The sequence below is a fragment of the Rattus rattus genome, chromosome 18, assembly GCF_011064425.1.
Source record: "Rattus rattus isolate New Zealand chromosome 18, Rrattus_CSIRO_v1, whole genome shotgun sequence".
In the NCBI taxonomy this organism is placed as follows: Eukaryota; Metazoa; Chordata; class Mammalia; order Rodentia; family Muridae; genus Rattus; species Rattus rattus.
In genome coordinates, this window is record NC_046171.1 from 26,932,580 (window position 1) to 26,947,153 (window position 14,574).

A 14,574-nucleotide genomic window follows, 5' to 3' on the forward strand; every position below is an offset into this window, starting at 1 on the left:
CCTGACATAGCTTTTGCCACCACTGGGTATGGCTGAGGCAACTCAGTACTATCAAGAACCACACAGAGGACAAAGTTATGCAACCATCAGCATCTCACATGCTGTTTGAGTTCACCCAGGTCTGCCCAGGGTGTACCGGTGATTGACCTTATACTCTACTGATCATCTTCAAGTGTCCTGGTGAGGATTTTAGGGTTTTTGGTGACCAGGGATCTAGGCCATTTGTCAGGAACCTTGGAAAAGATAACGTTTTTGCCCTCGTTCTGGACTGAGCTGGAATGCCATGAAAGCTCATTGGTGTTAAAGTTGGGCTGCTTGAGCCATAGGAAACCTTCTTTTCCTTATGTGACAGAATGTGACACCCAACACTCGCTCATTATCCAACAGTGCTTATAGGCCCGATCCAAATGATGGGCTTTTGAATGGTCAGACAGAGCCATGTTGTTCAGTTGGTAGGTGACCACCCAAGGCAGCTAATCCATCAGTGTAGGGAAAGTGTACTAGTTAAGGTTAAAGTCCACCATGACCGGATAGCCTCTAAGCTTGGAGAAAAATGGGGAGACTCCCTGTTAGCAGGTTATCTCCTTCTAACCTCGTGTAGGGAATCCCCTGCTCACACCTCTGAGGAAAGCCATAAAAACCGGAAGTCCTCTATGCTAATGTGGTATCTAGATAGGCCGAGTGTTCGGTCAATGAGCATTCCTTCCCTAAAGGGTATTTAATCCTCGGTTCACCCAGAGTAAGGTGTATGCATTCACATTCGCCATCAAATACAGCAGTTTGAACAAGCCAGGACCATCTCTTTATCAAGGATCACTGCAGAGGAAGGCCTCTATTCCAGAGAAGGCCTTCTCTAGTTTATTCCCTCTATACTTACTCTCCAGCACTCAGCTGGAACCAAACCAGGGTCCACCTAGTCCTGGGCATGTGGAAGCCCTAAGAAGCATGGACCAGGACTGGGACTGGGAACCCCCAACCCATTCCTAACTCCCAGCTCTATGTCCGCGGTGCCTGGGTATACAGGAGACTGGGAACCACAGCAACTGTCCCAGACTCCACTGTTTCTCATCCAGGAAAACACGGACCAAGGATCCCCATTACGGACTGTGTTCTGCCTCCCATGAGTGGCATGCCCTCTGCGCTCCAAGCACCCCAGAGACAAGGTAGACAAGCAGGCCAGCTTATCAGTATATTCTGGTACAATGGCTAGAGAGGAGTTCAGGGCAAAGGCCCCAGGGAACTAAGGGCCAAGATTAAAAGACATCTCCAGACAGACATAACCACAGCTCCTGGAGACAACTAAGCTCCCCGCTGAAGCGCCCGCACATGATGGACACTGTTGTAGGTATGGGTGGGTGGGGGAAGGGCAGCAATGGGGGAATGCTCGCCAGCTTCCCATTCAGCAACTGCTGTATTTGTGATTTGTATAAAAAAAAAATGCACCCATTCAATGATTACAATTTGGGACATTTATTATTCAATTGCTTCTGAAGAGTTATTGCCGCAGTTAGGAAAGGACTTGGAGACGATGGGGACATTAGAGGAGACAAAACAGATTTCAAAGAGGCAAGTACCATTTTCCAAGTATAAAACTGGTAATATTAAAAGGAACACGTCAGTATATCCACGTGACTAGCTACATCTAATACAGAAACAAGACAGTACAATGTTTGCAGAAGTTACTGTGGCACCTACTAAGCCACATGATACCATGATACTAGACACCCTACCCACCCAGTCACCGGCTAGGTATGGCATGCACACATAAACACACAATGGAAGTCTTAAGTCGCACTAAGGTTCCTAATCATGAATTAAAATGGCTGCAGCAGGTCCCTCTGAAAAACACCAGCACCCCATGCCAGTGCTACCACAAGGAAGGGAACGGCTTGGTCCCTGGCTCTGCTGAGACTATAAAGGATGGGTCTCCATTTTAGCCACTGGCAAGCCAGTGGTGCCTGCTAGGTGGTCCCTGGACCTCTCCAGCATGATGCACTGTAGGCCCAGAGATGAGTCCTGCATAGCTCTAACCACTGGAAAGTGTGTGAGCTCAGGAACTCAGCCTCCCTCTGACATGGGTCAAACCAACCATCCCTGAGCCTCATAATGCACTGTAGAGCACACAGGAGGGAAGTGGACATATGCGCTTGCCCTGCAATGAGCCAGCTGGTCACAGCTTTGGAGTCAGAACAGTGCTGAAGACCACTTCCCAAGGAAGGTGAGGAAGAGTCTGACGGCTTGGCTCTCCCAGCCAGCCATACTCAGGCAAATACTCAGGAATCCCTGAGAAGGGGAAGGGGAAGGAACAGAACATGACTTCTGGTGATTTGTCCCAAGTCCTTTCCTACAAAACAGACACCCCACAAATAGGGGTCCATTTCTGCCAGGGCCTGGGTGAGGACTAAATTTATTACTTGCTGCTAGGTAGAAAGGCACACAGTATGGTCATCAGAGCAGGACAGGGCTCGGTCTTCCTCAGAGCCCCCAATCCCTAAAAGGGAAAAGCAAGTGGGAAGTTGGCCAGGGATTGCTTGTGTCCCTGTAACCCTGGGCGATCAGTCTCACGAAGGAATCCCAGGCCCCAAGTGTAATGGCTGCAGCCATTCCTTTCTACTCCAAAATGCCTCTTGTCCTATGCTGCTTCCTTTTAGCAGGGCCTGAGGAACGTCCAGTACCTGGAGCTAAAATGCCGTCGTACCTTTGGAAGCTTAAAAAAGGGGGGAAGGGGCAGAGAACACACTGATGGAGCAAGTGTCCTCCGAACGTCTTCACACCCACTGAGGGAAGTCAAGGACACTTGTGGAGTGTTTTCTTCAATGAAACTGGATTCTCATTACACGAAGGCTTAAGGCAAAGTTGAAGGGGAAGACCACCGCCCACATGTGCATGACCTAGGTGCTTACTATGCTGCTGTTCAAGAAAATATGGGGAAGGGGCTGGCTTTGGCTCCTCTGGCCCAGGAGAGGGCTCGGGTGTGATCTACAGCTACTCCAGACTCGAGGCAGCGCCAATAGCCAGAAAGCCCTAGCTTCTCTGAAAAACACGTTCATTTCCTACCCTACAGTAATAAGAACACACAAGTGTGAGTATCACAGCCAACAGGCATCTCCAAAGGTGGCAGCAGCCATGGTCGTGCACAAGACAAAGGAGCACTTCAAACCCCGTCAAGGGAACACACTCCAGTAATTAAAAAAAAAAAAGAGAGGCCAGTAGCCTGGCCAACTTGTGCTTGGAAAAGTAAAGCAAGTTGTAATGAGAGCGATCCTGAGAGACAAGCAGCATCTCCTGACGCAGAGGCTGAAATCTCCCCAAGTGGGACAGACTAGCACCCACCCAGGGAACACAGTACATAAATGCCCCCTGCCTGACAGCCAGAACGTTGAGACACCTTTTTGCTATCTCACATTTTCCCTAAGCAATCAGGACAGGTCAGGGCTGCCGTATAAGTGAAGATGATGCTAAAGATGTTAGAGGAAAATATGGTTAAAACAATTCCTAGGGCAACATTAATAACCAGGGCAGACTCATTATGCAGTGGGATCCTTCAGGGTCTTCGAACTAAAAGCCCCAAAAGGAGACAAAGGAGTCCTGAGGCTGAAGCTATCTTACGGTTTATCCTATTTGTGCTCTAAGGAGCCAGTCCAGATGTCAAGTTGTGTGTGGTGGGTTCCAAATGCCAAGAACCTTCTGAAGGCCTGAAGTTCCATGGATCTATCAAGGGTCAAAGTTCAGCGGGGCTTTGGAGAACCGTTCATCTGGTTCATCTGAGTCACAGGGTCTGTACTATAAAGGCTGTCCAAGAAGACGGAGGATATTTCTGCAACCATCTTCCTGTCAATGGTTGCCTGGGCCATGCCATAGATGGCACCCTGCAAATCCAACCAAGGATAGATCATCATTAGTGATGTGAGTACAGCTGCCATCCTTGTGCACCCAGCCCCCATTCCTAGCCCAGGCACCATTCCATCAGACAAGCAGCTGCCACAGGATTTTTGTGACAGGTACTTTCCGGCCTGCCTTACCAAGTAAATGAACTACTCTGGGGTTTACTGTCTTAAAAAACAAACACACACACACACACACACACACACACACACACACACACACACACAAAACCCAAGTGCTCATTGCCTTTTCTGTGTCAAGTTTCTTTGTAAACACACACAGTATGAGAGCAACCCGGCTTCTGTTCAGCAGCTTTTTTTTCACACAACTCGAGACACACTCTCTCTCTCTCTCTCTCTCTCTCTCTCTCTCTCTCTCTCTCTCTCTCTCTCTCTCTCTCTCTCCTGATCCCTAACAAGGAAGCAGGGACCAGCAGCATTAACTGCTGAGGAGTCTGTGCACTGAGCAGAGGCAGAAACAGACATGAACACTGGGACAGCCTCCCACACTCCTCATGTTTCTAAGCGGGGATGCCCTGGTGCTCTTACCATTCCTGTGGTCTTAGCTTTAGGATTCTTCATGATTTGTGTGACCGATTCCCGGATATCCTTTAGGAACTGGATTGCCACTCGCTTCCGAGTATGTACTAACGTAATGCAGAAATGAATGCTATGGAAGAAAAGAGAGGGGGGTGGGAGGGAGATCTTGGAAAATAAAGAAACCCTAAAACAAAGCCACTCCTGAGGAGGGATGTACTGGTTGACAGGGCTGCTATTTCTGGACCTGGGAGACGAGACAGGCTCTCAAATCTATGGGTTTTTATTCCAGGAGATCAGGGATTCGTTTTTTTAGCATGCCCAAGAACCAGCTTAGCCAAATGAACATGGCTGGCGGCTCTGTCCTGTCTCCATCCCACAAATTGTCAATGGTGGCTACTTCCACCGTGTGTGAGCAGTGAAGGGTAACAAAGAGGTTTTCATCTTAGAGAGTAAGCCCCGGTGGGGAGAAAACCATAGAGCTGGAGTCCTGAGGGACCTCAGTGCTCTTGAGAAACCCTAATTCGCTCTGGGAAAGGCTGGAGTTGTCAAGGGCTGTAACTGTGGAAGGAAGGTTGTAGATATGGGTACAGACCCATCTAGCTGGAGTGAAATATTAAGTCAGAAAAGCACATGGAAGGGTACATCATGCCTGCACGATCAGAAACCTTTTAGAGGGCTTTGAGGGAACGTTACCCACATAATGGAATCTTAGAGAAGCAAGTTGATAGCTACACACAAGAAAGATCACAGAATACAGAGGCCACAGAAAGAACTGAGAAAAACCTTACAAGTGACATCCTGTCTCAGGAGGCTGGCAGCCAGTTCTACCTGAGCTTAAAGCAAACCACCTTGTTTGTTATATCTATGAACTTCAGTTGCTACCAATATGCCAGGCTCTAGAAGCTAAATATCAGGTTACCTTGTTACCTCAGCTCCTCGGGTAATGAAATGAAGGAAGGGGTAGAGGCTTTAGGCTTACCTTCTTGGGAACTGCAAGTAGTTAAAATTCCACCCCTTAGCAGACATCATATTAGATAGTCGGTAGATGTCAAAATCATTGGAGCCCAGAGCAATAACTGACAATTGAGGATCCCCCAAAATGAAGATGTTTTTGATGTTTTCCAGTCTAAAAGAAAGCAAAGGTAGAAATTGAGCAAATGCATTCTGTCAGCCCTTATCTCAGTTGAGGATCACAGCCCACTCTCCTGGGACTTGACTTGTCTCTTACACCAAGGAGGGTAGGCTAGGATGGGTGGGTTTTCTGGAGATCAGACTCCCAGACAGAACATCAGAAAGTTTCCAAGTCCCAAACTCCATCCAGAACCACTGACTTTCCCCAGTCTACCCCACTCCAAGTCACGCACAGAACGCAAGTTTCTCTTCTCCCAGCACCATCTAGTAAGGGCTGGTCTAAATCCCAGTCTATCAGGAGACAGTAAGTGGTCAAAGGGAGTGCTACCAGGCAGAGATGCCTTGGGCCAACTAGGGGAGAGAGCAAGAGACAAAGCAGAACCCCATTTTCCACACATACTCTGACTTGAGGAAGCGAGCAGTTTTGATGATCTGTTTGGTAGCTTCAACATAGCCGTTCTCACCAAAGTGCATCAAGGCGGCCCAACAGGCTGCAATGATGCCACCAGGCCGTGAGCCAGCTATGCTTGGAGATGCGTAGATGCCACCTTGCCAATCTGCATCGACAAAGAACTGGTACTTCCTGTACTTCTCGTTAGAGTACATCACCACTGATGAGCCTTTGGGAGCATAGCCGTACTGAGGGGAGAGGCAAAGAGGTTAGAGTGTGGTTGACCTGGCTGCTCTGCCCACAGAACAGAAGTGTGGCTGCTTTCTCACAGGGGCTTCCTATTCAGGTGAGGTTCGTACTTCATGGAGTTAACAGACAGAAGGGACTCAAGGGAAGGATTCCTGTTCTCACTGTAAGGGGTGAGCCATCTGAGATCCAGAGAAAACTTAAGACTGGGTTTCCCCCCTTTCTTACTCAGCCTTTGGCTTCCCTTACTTAAAATCTTGCGGAAGCTGAGCGTAGTGGCATACACATGGGAGTTGGAGGAAGGAGGGATCAGGAATTCTAGGCAGGCACAGACATATCAAACACTGTAAGCTGGTTGCTCCTGAACACACGGGTTTCTTTTCCCAAAAGGACTCTGCCATCAGCATACGCATATTGTCACGTAGGCTCAGGGACTCTGGTATCAACCCTCAGCACCACCAGTAATTTCAAGACTTTGGCGGCTTTTGTCACAAAGGCCCTAGCTAGACAGTTGGTTGGCAGGAAACCCTTTCAGCCCAGGATACGGAAAGGCAGGAGCTCCTGTTCTCCCTGACTTGTCACCTCCGCAGGCTGACAGACAAGAGTCCGACTTTATATGTTGGTCTGTGTGGTGGTTGAAATGAAAATGGCCCCCGTGGGCCCACAGGGAGGGGCACTATTGGGAGGTGCATCCTTGTTAGAACAGGTGTGGTGTTGTTGGAGGAAGTGTGTCACTGGGGACAGCTTAGAGGTCTCGGATGCTCAAGCCAGGTCTAGTGTGACCTTCTCTTCCAGCTGTCCCCGGATCCTGATATAGAACCCTCAGCTGCTTCTCCAGTGCCATGTTTGCCTGTGTGCCCCCATGCTTCCTGCCACAACAAAAATAGACTGAACTTCTGAACTGTAAGCCAGCCCCAGTTAAATGTTTTCTTCTATGAGAGTGTCTCTTCACAGCAACAGAAACCCTAAGACAAGGTGTTTGGAGAATAGTGAAATCACCAACTGTCAGCTCTTGGTTACCCCCCCAGCTCACCTTATGAGTATCTGCTGAAATGCTGGTCACACCTTTCACCCGGAAATCAAATGGTTTCTCCAGTGGGTACCCTGCTTTCTCCATGAAGACAATGAGGAAGCCCCCAAGACAAGCATCCACATGGAATGGGATTTTATATTTGACAGCCAGCTAGTTAAAAAGACATATGAAAATGTAAATAAACCCTAGGCAGAACAGGAGTGGAAAGATGGGCTAGTCTGTACTACCTCACAGGCGTTAAAAGGGCGTTAATATATTTATTGGAAGACATGGTCTCATTTATCCCAGTCTAGAACTTGCAATCCAGCCCTTGAATTTTCCTGATCCTCCTGCCTCAGATGACCAGTATATATAACAATGGCCAGTTTCATGGGGTGCTAAGGACCAAATGCAGGGCTTCATACAAGCCTTGAATATACTCTACCAACTGACCCACAGATCCAAATAGTTATTTTTGATATTTTTAAATGAAGTTTATTTTTCATGTATATTTAATCTTCAAAAGTGTCTAGCTAGGGGGCTGGAGAGATGGCTCAGTGGTTAAGAGCACTGAGTGCTCTGCCACAGGTCCTGAGCTCAAATCCCAGCAACCACATGGTGGCTCACAACCATCCTTTATGAGATCCGATGTCCTCTTCTGTTGTCTGAAGACAGCTGTGGTGTACTCATGTACATAAAATAAATATTTTTTAAAAAGTGTCCACCTGAAATACATTTCACGTAATGTGTACTTAAAAATGCACCTCAGGCTCTCCCAACCGTCACATGAGAAACAGCAGAGCTCTGATTTAACAACCTCTAGAGGGTCAGGTCCTACTGTAGTCATTGTATAGTAGGCACACATTACTGCCTGTTGGAAACAAGAGTCAGTACTATTTCAAAATACCTTGTTTAAAGGCAGTCGGGTCCTCTACTACCCTTCTCCCAATAAAGATGGCTAGGGACCTTCAGAAGCTCCCAAAAGAGGTGCAGGACTTGCCTTAGGGTGATAAGCACTGTCAATGTCTGCTATGGTCAAACCTCAAACAAAAGCCTTTCTCCTCACAAAGCCCTACACCATCTATTTTAAAGTGCTAACCTGCATGCCTCAAATCTGCATAGCTAAAATCTCTCACCTTGGCCACTTCGGGGATAGGATCTATCACACCATGAGGAAACTGTGGGGCAGAACAGACCAGCATGGCTGTGTTCCTGGAGATGGCTCTTTTCATTGCCTAGGGAGTAAAGTTTAAGAGAAGTAAGAACCTTAGTCACAGCTGCTCATGCCTTTTGCTGTGAGGACGATGTGGACCACTTAGAGTCTCTACACCCCGGGAGAAGACTGCCTTCTGCTATGGAGGGAGCACACAAGTCCACATGGAAATGTAACTGTATGCAAACGCTATGGAAACAGAAACCATACTGAGCTAGGAGACAAAGGAGTGAACTGTGAGTCCCAGGCCACAGTATACCAGAGATGATTCAGCAAAAACTTGACTTTTCCTTACGACTTCAATAAAACAAAAAATGTCCCTACCCTTAGGTGAGACATTAAAAACGCATTTAGGTCTGAGAAAGGGAGTGGTGGGACGAGTTCATCCATATCCATTTTACAAATAAAGGAAAGGAAGTGAAGGAGGGGAAAGTAAAGTCCAGCTCGACACCATCAGGGTCCAGATCGTCCACCTTTCAGAACTCAGAAACATGGCTGCCCTGTCACACTGCCAGTCCAGTTTCTGCTCTGGCTGCTCTAGTCAACGTGATATCCTGCTCCTGAAGCCTTCCAGACTCACCCGCACATCCACCTCCATGTTCTTTTTCTGCGCAACGCGTACAATCTTCATTCCGAAATAATGAGCTGCTTTGTCGAATGCGGCGTGGGCACTCTCAGGAGCCACACTAGGTGATGGAGGAGAAGGGGGCCAATGAAAGGTCAAGCACAACAGGACCCAGGAGAACTTGGCAGCACTTTAAGTCACCAGGTACTGTAAGTCTGAGTACTTTTCCTCACACTGTTATGTTAATATTTTCTTGGTGCAAACAAAAAGAAGCACACTGATTTTTTGTAGACAACTTCTCTCCACTATGTAGAAAATCATTTTGGCAACAGGAAGGAAAACTCAGAACACAAAAGGGCACAGACCATAAATTGGGCCAGACAGGAAAAAGTCAACAGACAGAGGGTTCAGATGAGGGTGTATGAGGCAGAACTTCCTGAGGAGGGCTGATCACACAGAAGACCTCTGTGAAGAGCAAAATGCTGTTCTAGCAGACAGTGAGGTTGCCCGGCAGAGACAGAAGCAGCAGTCGCTAGTCAATCTCAGGCCAAAGTGGCCTGCCAGACCTGAACAATCACCAACCTATAAAAACCGAAAATCTCTCTCTCCTACATGGTTACAAATAGTTTTCAAATAATGTTCAAGGAGAAAACAGAGTCACAGGTATCCCCATTACTCCTCTCCAGCCGCTACTGTTTCCTTTAAAGGAGAAAAATCTCCACAATCACTAAGTACCAGGCATCAAATGTTTACATTTGAACAAAGTAACAGCAGCTCGGTTTATTCTCCTAGGCAAAGTGGTCACAGTTGGATGAACAAAAACTACTTCGTTACCTATACTTGGAGATGAAAAAAAAACATCAGCCCAGGAGGTGTAATATTAATACATCATACAGAAGGTGGTTTAGAGAAAACTCAGCCAGGAACCAAGATTAGAATCATACGAATAACAATGTAACTAAATCTCAAAAATAAAACAAAACAAAAACCTTGTTTTCAAATTCTCCCTTCTAGAACTAATTCTCAGATGCAAATGTTCCTGGGGACCACTGGAGGTGGTCTAAGTTACTTCAGAAATGTTCACTCAACCTCAAGACACGGTCTCCACAGGCAGTCTCCCTTAGGCTCTGGATAAATTAACAACACAAGATTCAGGGATGAAGGGGTTGGGGATTTAGCTCAGTGGTAGAGCGCTTGCCTAGGAAGCGCAAGGCCCTGGGTTCGGTCCCCAGCTCCGGAAAAAAAAAAAAAAAAAGAACAACAAGATTCAGGGATGAAGTTCTAGCTGTCGCCTCTGGAAAAAGGATGCTATTCTTGCTAAAAACGTGCACCATGTATAAGCTCGAATAACCAGCTACTGGATGTGACGGGACAAGGTAGAGGAGGTGCTGGGCCAGGGGCAAGAAGACTGGAATCGTAGGAGGAAGAAAAGCAGCAGAGAAGCAGGTTGGGCTCATTCTACGCCTCGCTGCCCAGGACAGACACCATCAAGGGGAAGCAGACACACATACATACATTTCTGGAGTTTTGATCCCCTTCTCTAAGGCCAAGTCCCGATATGCTTTGCAGGCCATTAGGATGCTTTCTGTTCCCCCGGAAGTCACCTACGTGAAGAAAAGAAGCTACAGTAAGTTAAGGGTGGATATTAGGAGGTGCAGCTTGCTTTGAACTTAAAAAATGTTTGATGAAACAGACATGGGCAGACATGAACAGACAGCGTGGTTCAAGGATTACAGGGTATGCCACAGGATCAGCAGTGAACAAATCTGAAACCCGACCTGACATTCAGTAAATACATCCTGTCATCTCACAATCTTTTAGTAGTAACTGAGCTTGAATAATTTCCCCAAAAGCCAAGGGCTGCAGCACAGAGCCGGCAAATGTCATCTCAGAGTCAGCATCTGTGAAGGTTCACCCCATCTTGGGGTTTTCTTTCAAAAGGAAGCTGAAGGCCCTAAGCGATCATTCAGTGTTACCCATTACATCTGCTGATAAGCAAAACCTTCCGAATTGTAGATTATGTGTCAACTTGAGATAGAATGAGAAGTGTTTACTAAACTTTCCCTATATCTACACACAGAATAAAGATACCATTGGGTATAGAATCCCCACTGGTCAAGAGTTATGCAGATTAACTCAGAAAATTGAGGAATTAATGTGACCACCCTCCTTAAGTAGCTCACGGAAGGTAGACAGGGGACCCTTGTTTGTAGATCTCTATGGAGAAGACTCTACAGACCAGCAACAACACCCTGCGGTCTAGCCTAAAACCTCAGAGTTGTCACATGAGGTACCAAGGCAGCTGTGTAGAAAGTTGGGGAATTACCAGGCCTTACATTCTTACCAAGGCCCGACAATGACCTAAACAGAAAAATTTCCAAATTCCTAGTCATCTACATCATGTGTCCTGTCTTCAGGACAGAAGTTTAGCTGTGAGGTAAAAAACAGAGGCTTCGAGTCACTCTCGTCGATCAGCTTCTTTGAACATATAAAAAACCTTTTTAGTACATGAACATAGGGAAAGAAATTTTGAAGCATAAAAAAAAAAAAGATCTCAGAAGTATTGAAGACCCCCAGTTAGTTTCAGCCTAAAGATTTCTCTTTAATTTGGCCTCGCCTTCTTGCTTCTCTCAACAGTGGACTTCCTGAATAACCTGAAAAAGACGTGAGGGCAGGAAGATTCGGAGGAACAAAGACTTTCAATTGATATAGGCCTATCATGTAAGGAAAAAACTGACAGACCTTCTATTTCCAACCACATACAGTAATACCCTAAGTAAGTAAAAAGCTTGACAAAGCATTAAAAAAAATTATATCCATTACTGAACTAACATTAAGAACTGTCTAAGCCCTAAAACAGAACATACCCAAGTGTTCTGCAAGGCAGTCTACCAAAGCCAGATCTTCCCCTCTAACAGTGTGTACTCCAGTGCAACAGAAGACAGCAGGAAATTCAAACCCTTCCCTGTACAAGAAATAAACCTCACTAATGTGAAAGAAGGTGGCTTTTTAAAACTTTACACTAGTGTCAGGAAAACCACTTTAAAAAGAAGGAAATGTGGGGTTGGGATTTAGCTCAGTGGTAGAGCACTTGCTAGCAAGCGCAAGGCCCTGGGTTTGGTCCCCAGCTCGAAAAAAAAAAAAAAAAAGACGAAAATGCACAGAGAGCTAGGACTGTAGTACAGCAATAGGGAGGAGGGAGGAGCACCAGGAGTTCCAGATTATCTTCAGCTACAAAGCAGGTCTGAGGCCAACCTGGGCTATGAGACTCTATCACAAAATACCAAAAGGAAAAGGTAGGGGTGTGTGTGTGTGTGTGTGTGTGTGTGTGTGTGTGTGTGTGTGTGTGTGCGCGCGCGCGCATAGCAGTAGAAAAATGGTGATCAATAGGTATATGGATGAAAAAGCAGGTGAGAAAAAGGGAGAGGATTAGCCTAGTAGAGACAATATCTGGTGAACGCAGTGTTCTTTAAACTCTCCTAGCAACTTTATATAGGCTGAACATTTTTTGAAAATCTGAAGTTGAAGAGAAAAATACCTAGAAGATACACCAAAATGCTGACACTCAGTATTTTAAAAGTACAAGTTAACATTTTAAAACTTCACTTCATCTAGACCATTCTACAACAGTCCAATAACTGTAATGGACTACCTTAGAACTTCTATTACATGCTACTTACACATCCACAGGAGTCTGGCCCCCCATTGAAGAGGGAGCAAGTCATCCTCACGATTTCTGCCTCTAACTTCCGTAGTCCGGGGAAGATATCTGGGTGCAGTGGATTGCTCCATGTGAATTCTCCGTAAGCCTGCAAAGAAAGACAAGGGGGTACAGGACAGGCTGTTATCCTAAACAAGACAAAGAAACATGTCCTGAGTGCGGTTTTCAGGTACTGGGTCCAACAGTAAGAAAAAGGGTGTGATGTATTTTCTAGCTTAAGAACCAGAATATGATGTAAGAGATAAGACATGAAAATAAACGATTTTACAACATGATGAGGGAAGAAATATAAACACAGGAGTATTAAACTGTAACACCAACGGATTGCCATCGCTTTGAAGTCACACCTCTGCCTGCCACTTTTAGCCATACAGGCCAAATACGCCCTGTGAGCCCCATTTTCTTCATATGCAAAGGGGACGGATGGTATCTACCTTACGGGGTCCTAGCAATAATTAAATATGAAAATGACAATGAAACATGGAAGCACTAGTCTGCCTGCCACAAAGCAGCAGCCACTGTTGTGAGTTCATCTGTCTGCATGTGCTAAGGGACCCTGATGGGGAACGGCTAGCATCCTGAGTGCTCTAAGGGCTTTGATGAGAGGACCGTGAAGAGATGAATGGAAACTCATCCTATGCAAAAGGAGAGAAAGAAATGGGAAAGAACAGGATCCATTTTGACAAGGAAGGTAACGGGGATGGTTAAAGTGATGGGTGGGAGTTGGGATGTAAGAGACACCTCATTCCCACTTCGTGAGGACCTGGGCTTCATCTATAGTTAATGAAAAGTTTAAACATAGATTTATGACCGTTACACCAAGAAATAACTAAGTAGTACCTCTAACACCAAGGTGTGTGGGGTTTCACAGTCGTAACACAAGGTCCCAGAGATCACAACTCTAACCATAATTTCATATGAGAAGTGGGCTTCAAAGCTAAGGTCGATTAGAAATGGAAGCAGCTACGTCCCATGCTAAAGTCAGGCTCATCTTGTGGAGTATGCTTTCAGTCAGCCTTGCCCTGACTCCCATATCAAACACTGGCTCTAGCACTGAAGATCTCAATGAAGCCCTGCACAGCGGACCAGACCCTCAGTCCTAGCACTGGGAGGTGGAGGCAGGAAGATCTGAGTCTGAAGTAGCTGGTCTACAGCTGTTCAAGGACAGCCCAGGCCATGTGAAGACCCAGTCGCAAAAGACAAATAGTATCCTCAAATTGGCAGGCTCCGTCACTAGAAATACTGCTTCTTCAGAGGGCCTAGCCAAGTCCAGGGATATAAGTGACTTCACATTTCCAGTCTGAAGATGTGTGTGACATTAGTATGCACACTTACCTTTTTAAGTGAAAAGAAACCTTTGAATCTCTAAGGTTTTATTTCAGTAGTAAATTTCCCTTAAGGGATTATTACTACGAGAGCGAGATTAAATATTTAAATGAACCAGAAATGGCACCCATGCACATAAGCACCTGCACCAGCAGCTCGGTGAGCTTCGGCTCCCCACTGTACACAGCTCCTGAGGCTTTCCCTTCTTGCCAGAAGACATCTGCGGAAAAAGTTAAGGTCACTGTCAGCGAGCAGGCATCACCGGGAGCACAGGGATCGATACAGACAGGACAGACGGAAACCTCAGAGTATGAGTAAAACATTCAGGAATTAGACATATGCCTCAGCAGTTAAGAACATGTATTCTCTTGCAGAGGATTGGAGTTCGGTTCCCAGTACCCACAGCAGGCAGCTTACAATTCCTGAATCTCCAGCTCTAGGGGACCCGGTGCCCTCTTATGGCTTCTGAAGGCATCTGCACTCAAGTATACATATTCCCACGGCGACACATGCCCACACATCTAATTAGAAATAAGTACTTTTAA

General features: G+C 46.3%; 1 protein-coding gene across 3 annotated transcripts in view; it reads right to left on the reverse strand.

Moving 5' to 3' along the window:
- Nucleotides 1–1,451: 1,451 nt before the first annotated feature.
- Sgpl1 (sphingosine-1-phosphate lyase 1) overlaps nt 1,452–14,574 on the reverse strand; it is a 45,997-nt gene continuing 32,874 nt past the window's right edge. For all 3 annotated transcript variants that reach the window (XM_032888239.1, XM_032888238.1, XM_032888237.1), the window contains exons 6-15: nt 14,173–14,249; nt 12,663–12,791; nt 10,498–10,586; nt 8,998–9,103; nt 8,341–8,439; nt 7,226–7,375; nt 5,956–6,194; nt 5,404–5,550; nt 4,434–4,554; nt 1,452–3,869 (exon numbers count right to left, since the gene is read on the reverse strand). In XM_032888239.1, the coding sequence (XP_032744130.1) occupies nt 3,729–3,869; nt 4,434–4,554; nt 5,404–5,550; nt 5,956–6,194; nt 7,226–7,375; nt 8,341–8,439; nt 8,998–9,103; nt 10,498–10,586; nt 12,663–12,791; nt 14,173–14,249 (1,298 nt within the window). In that variant the 3' untranslated portion in view covers nt 1,452–3,728. The remainder of the gene's footprint in view (nt 3,870–4,433; nt 4,555–5,403; nt 5,551–5,955; nt 6,195–7,225; nt 7,376–8,340; nt 8,440–8,997; nt 9,104–10,497; nt 10,587–12,662; nt 12,792–14,172; nt 14,250–14,574) is intronic.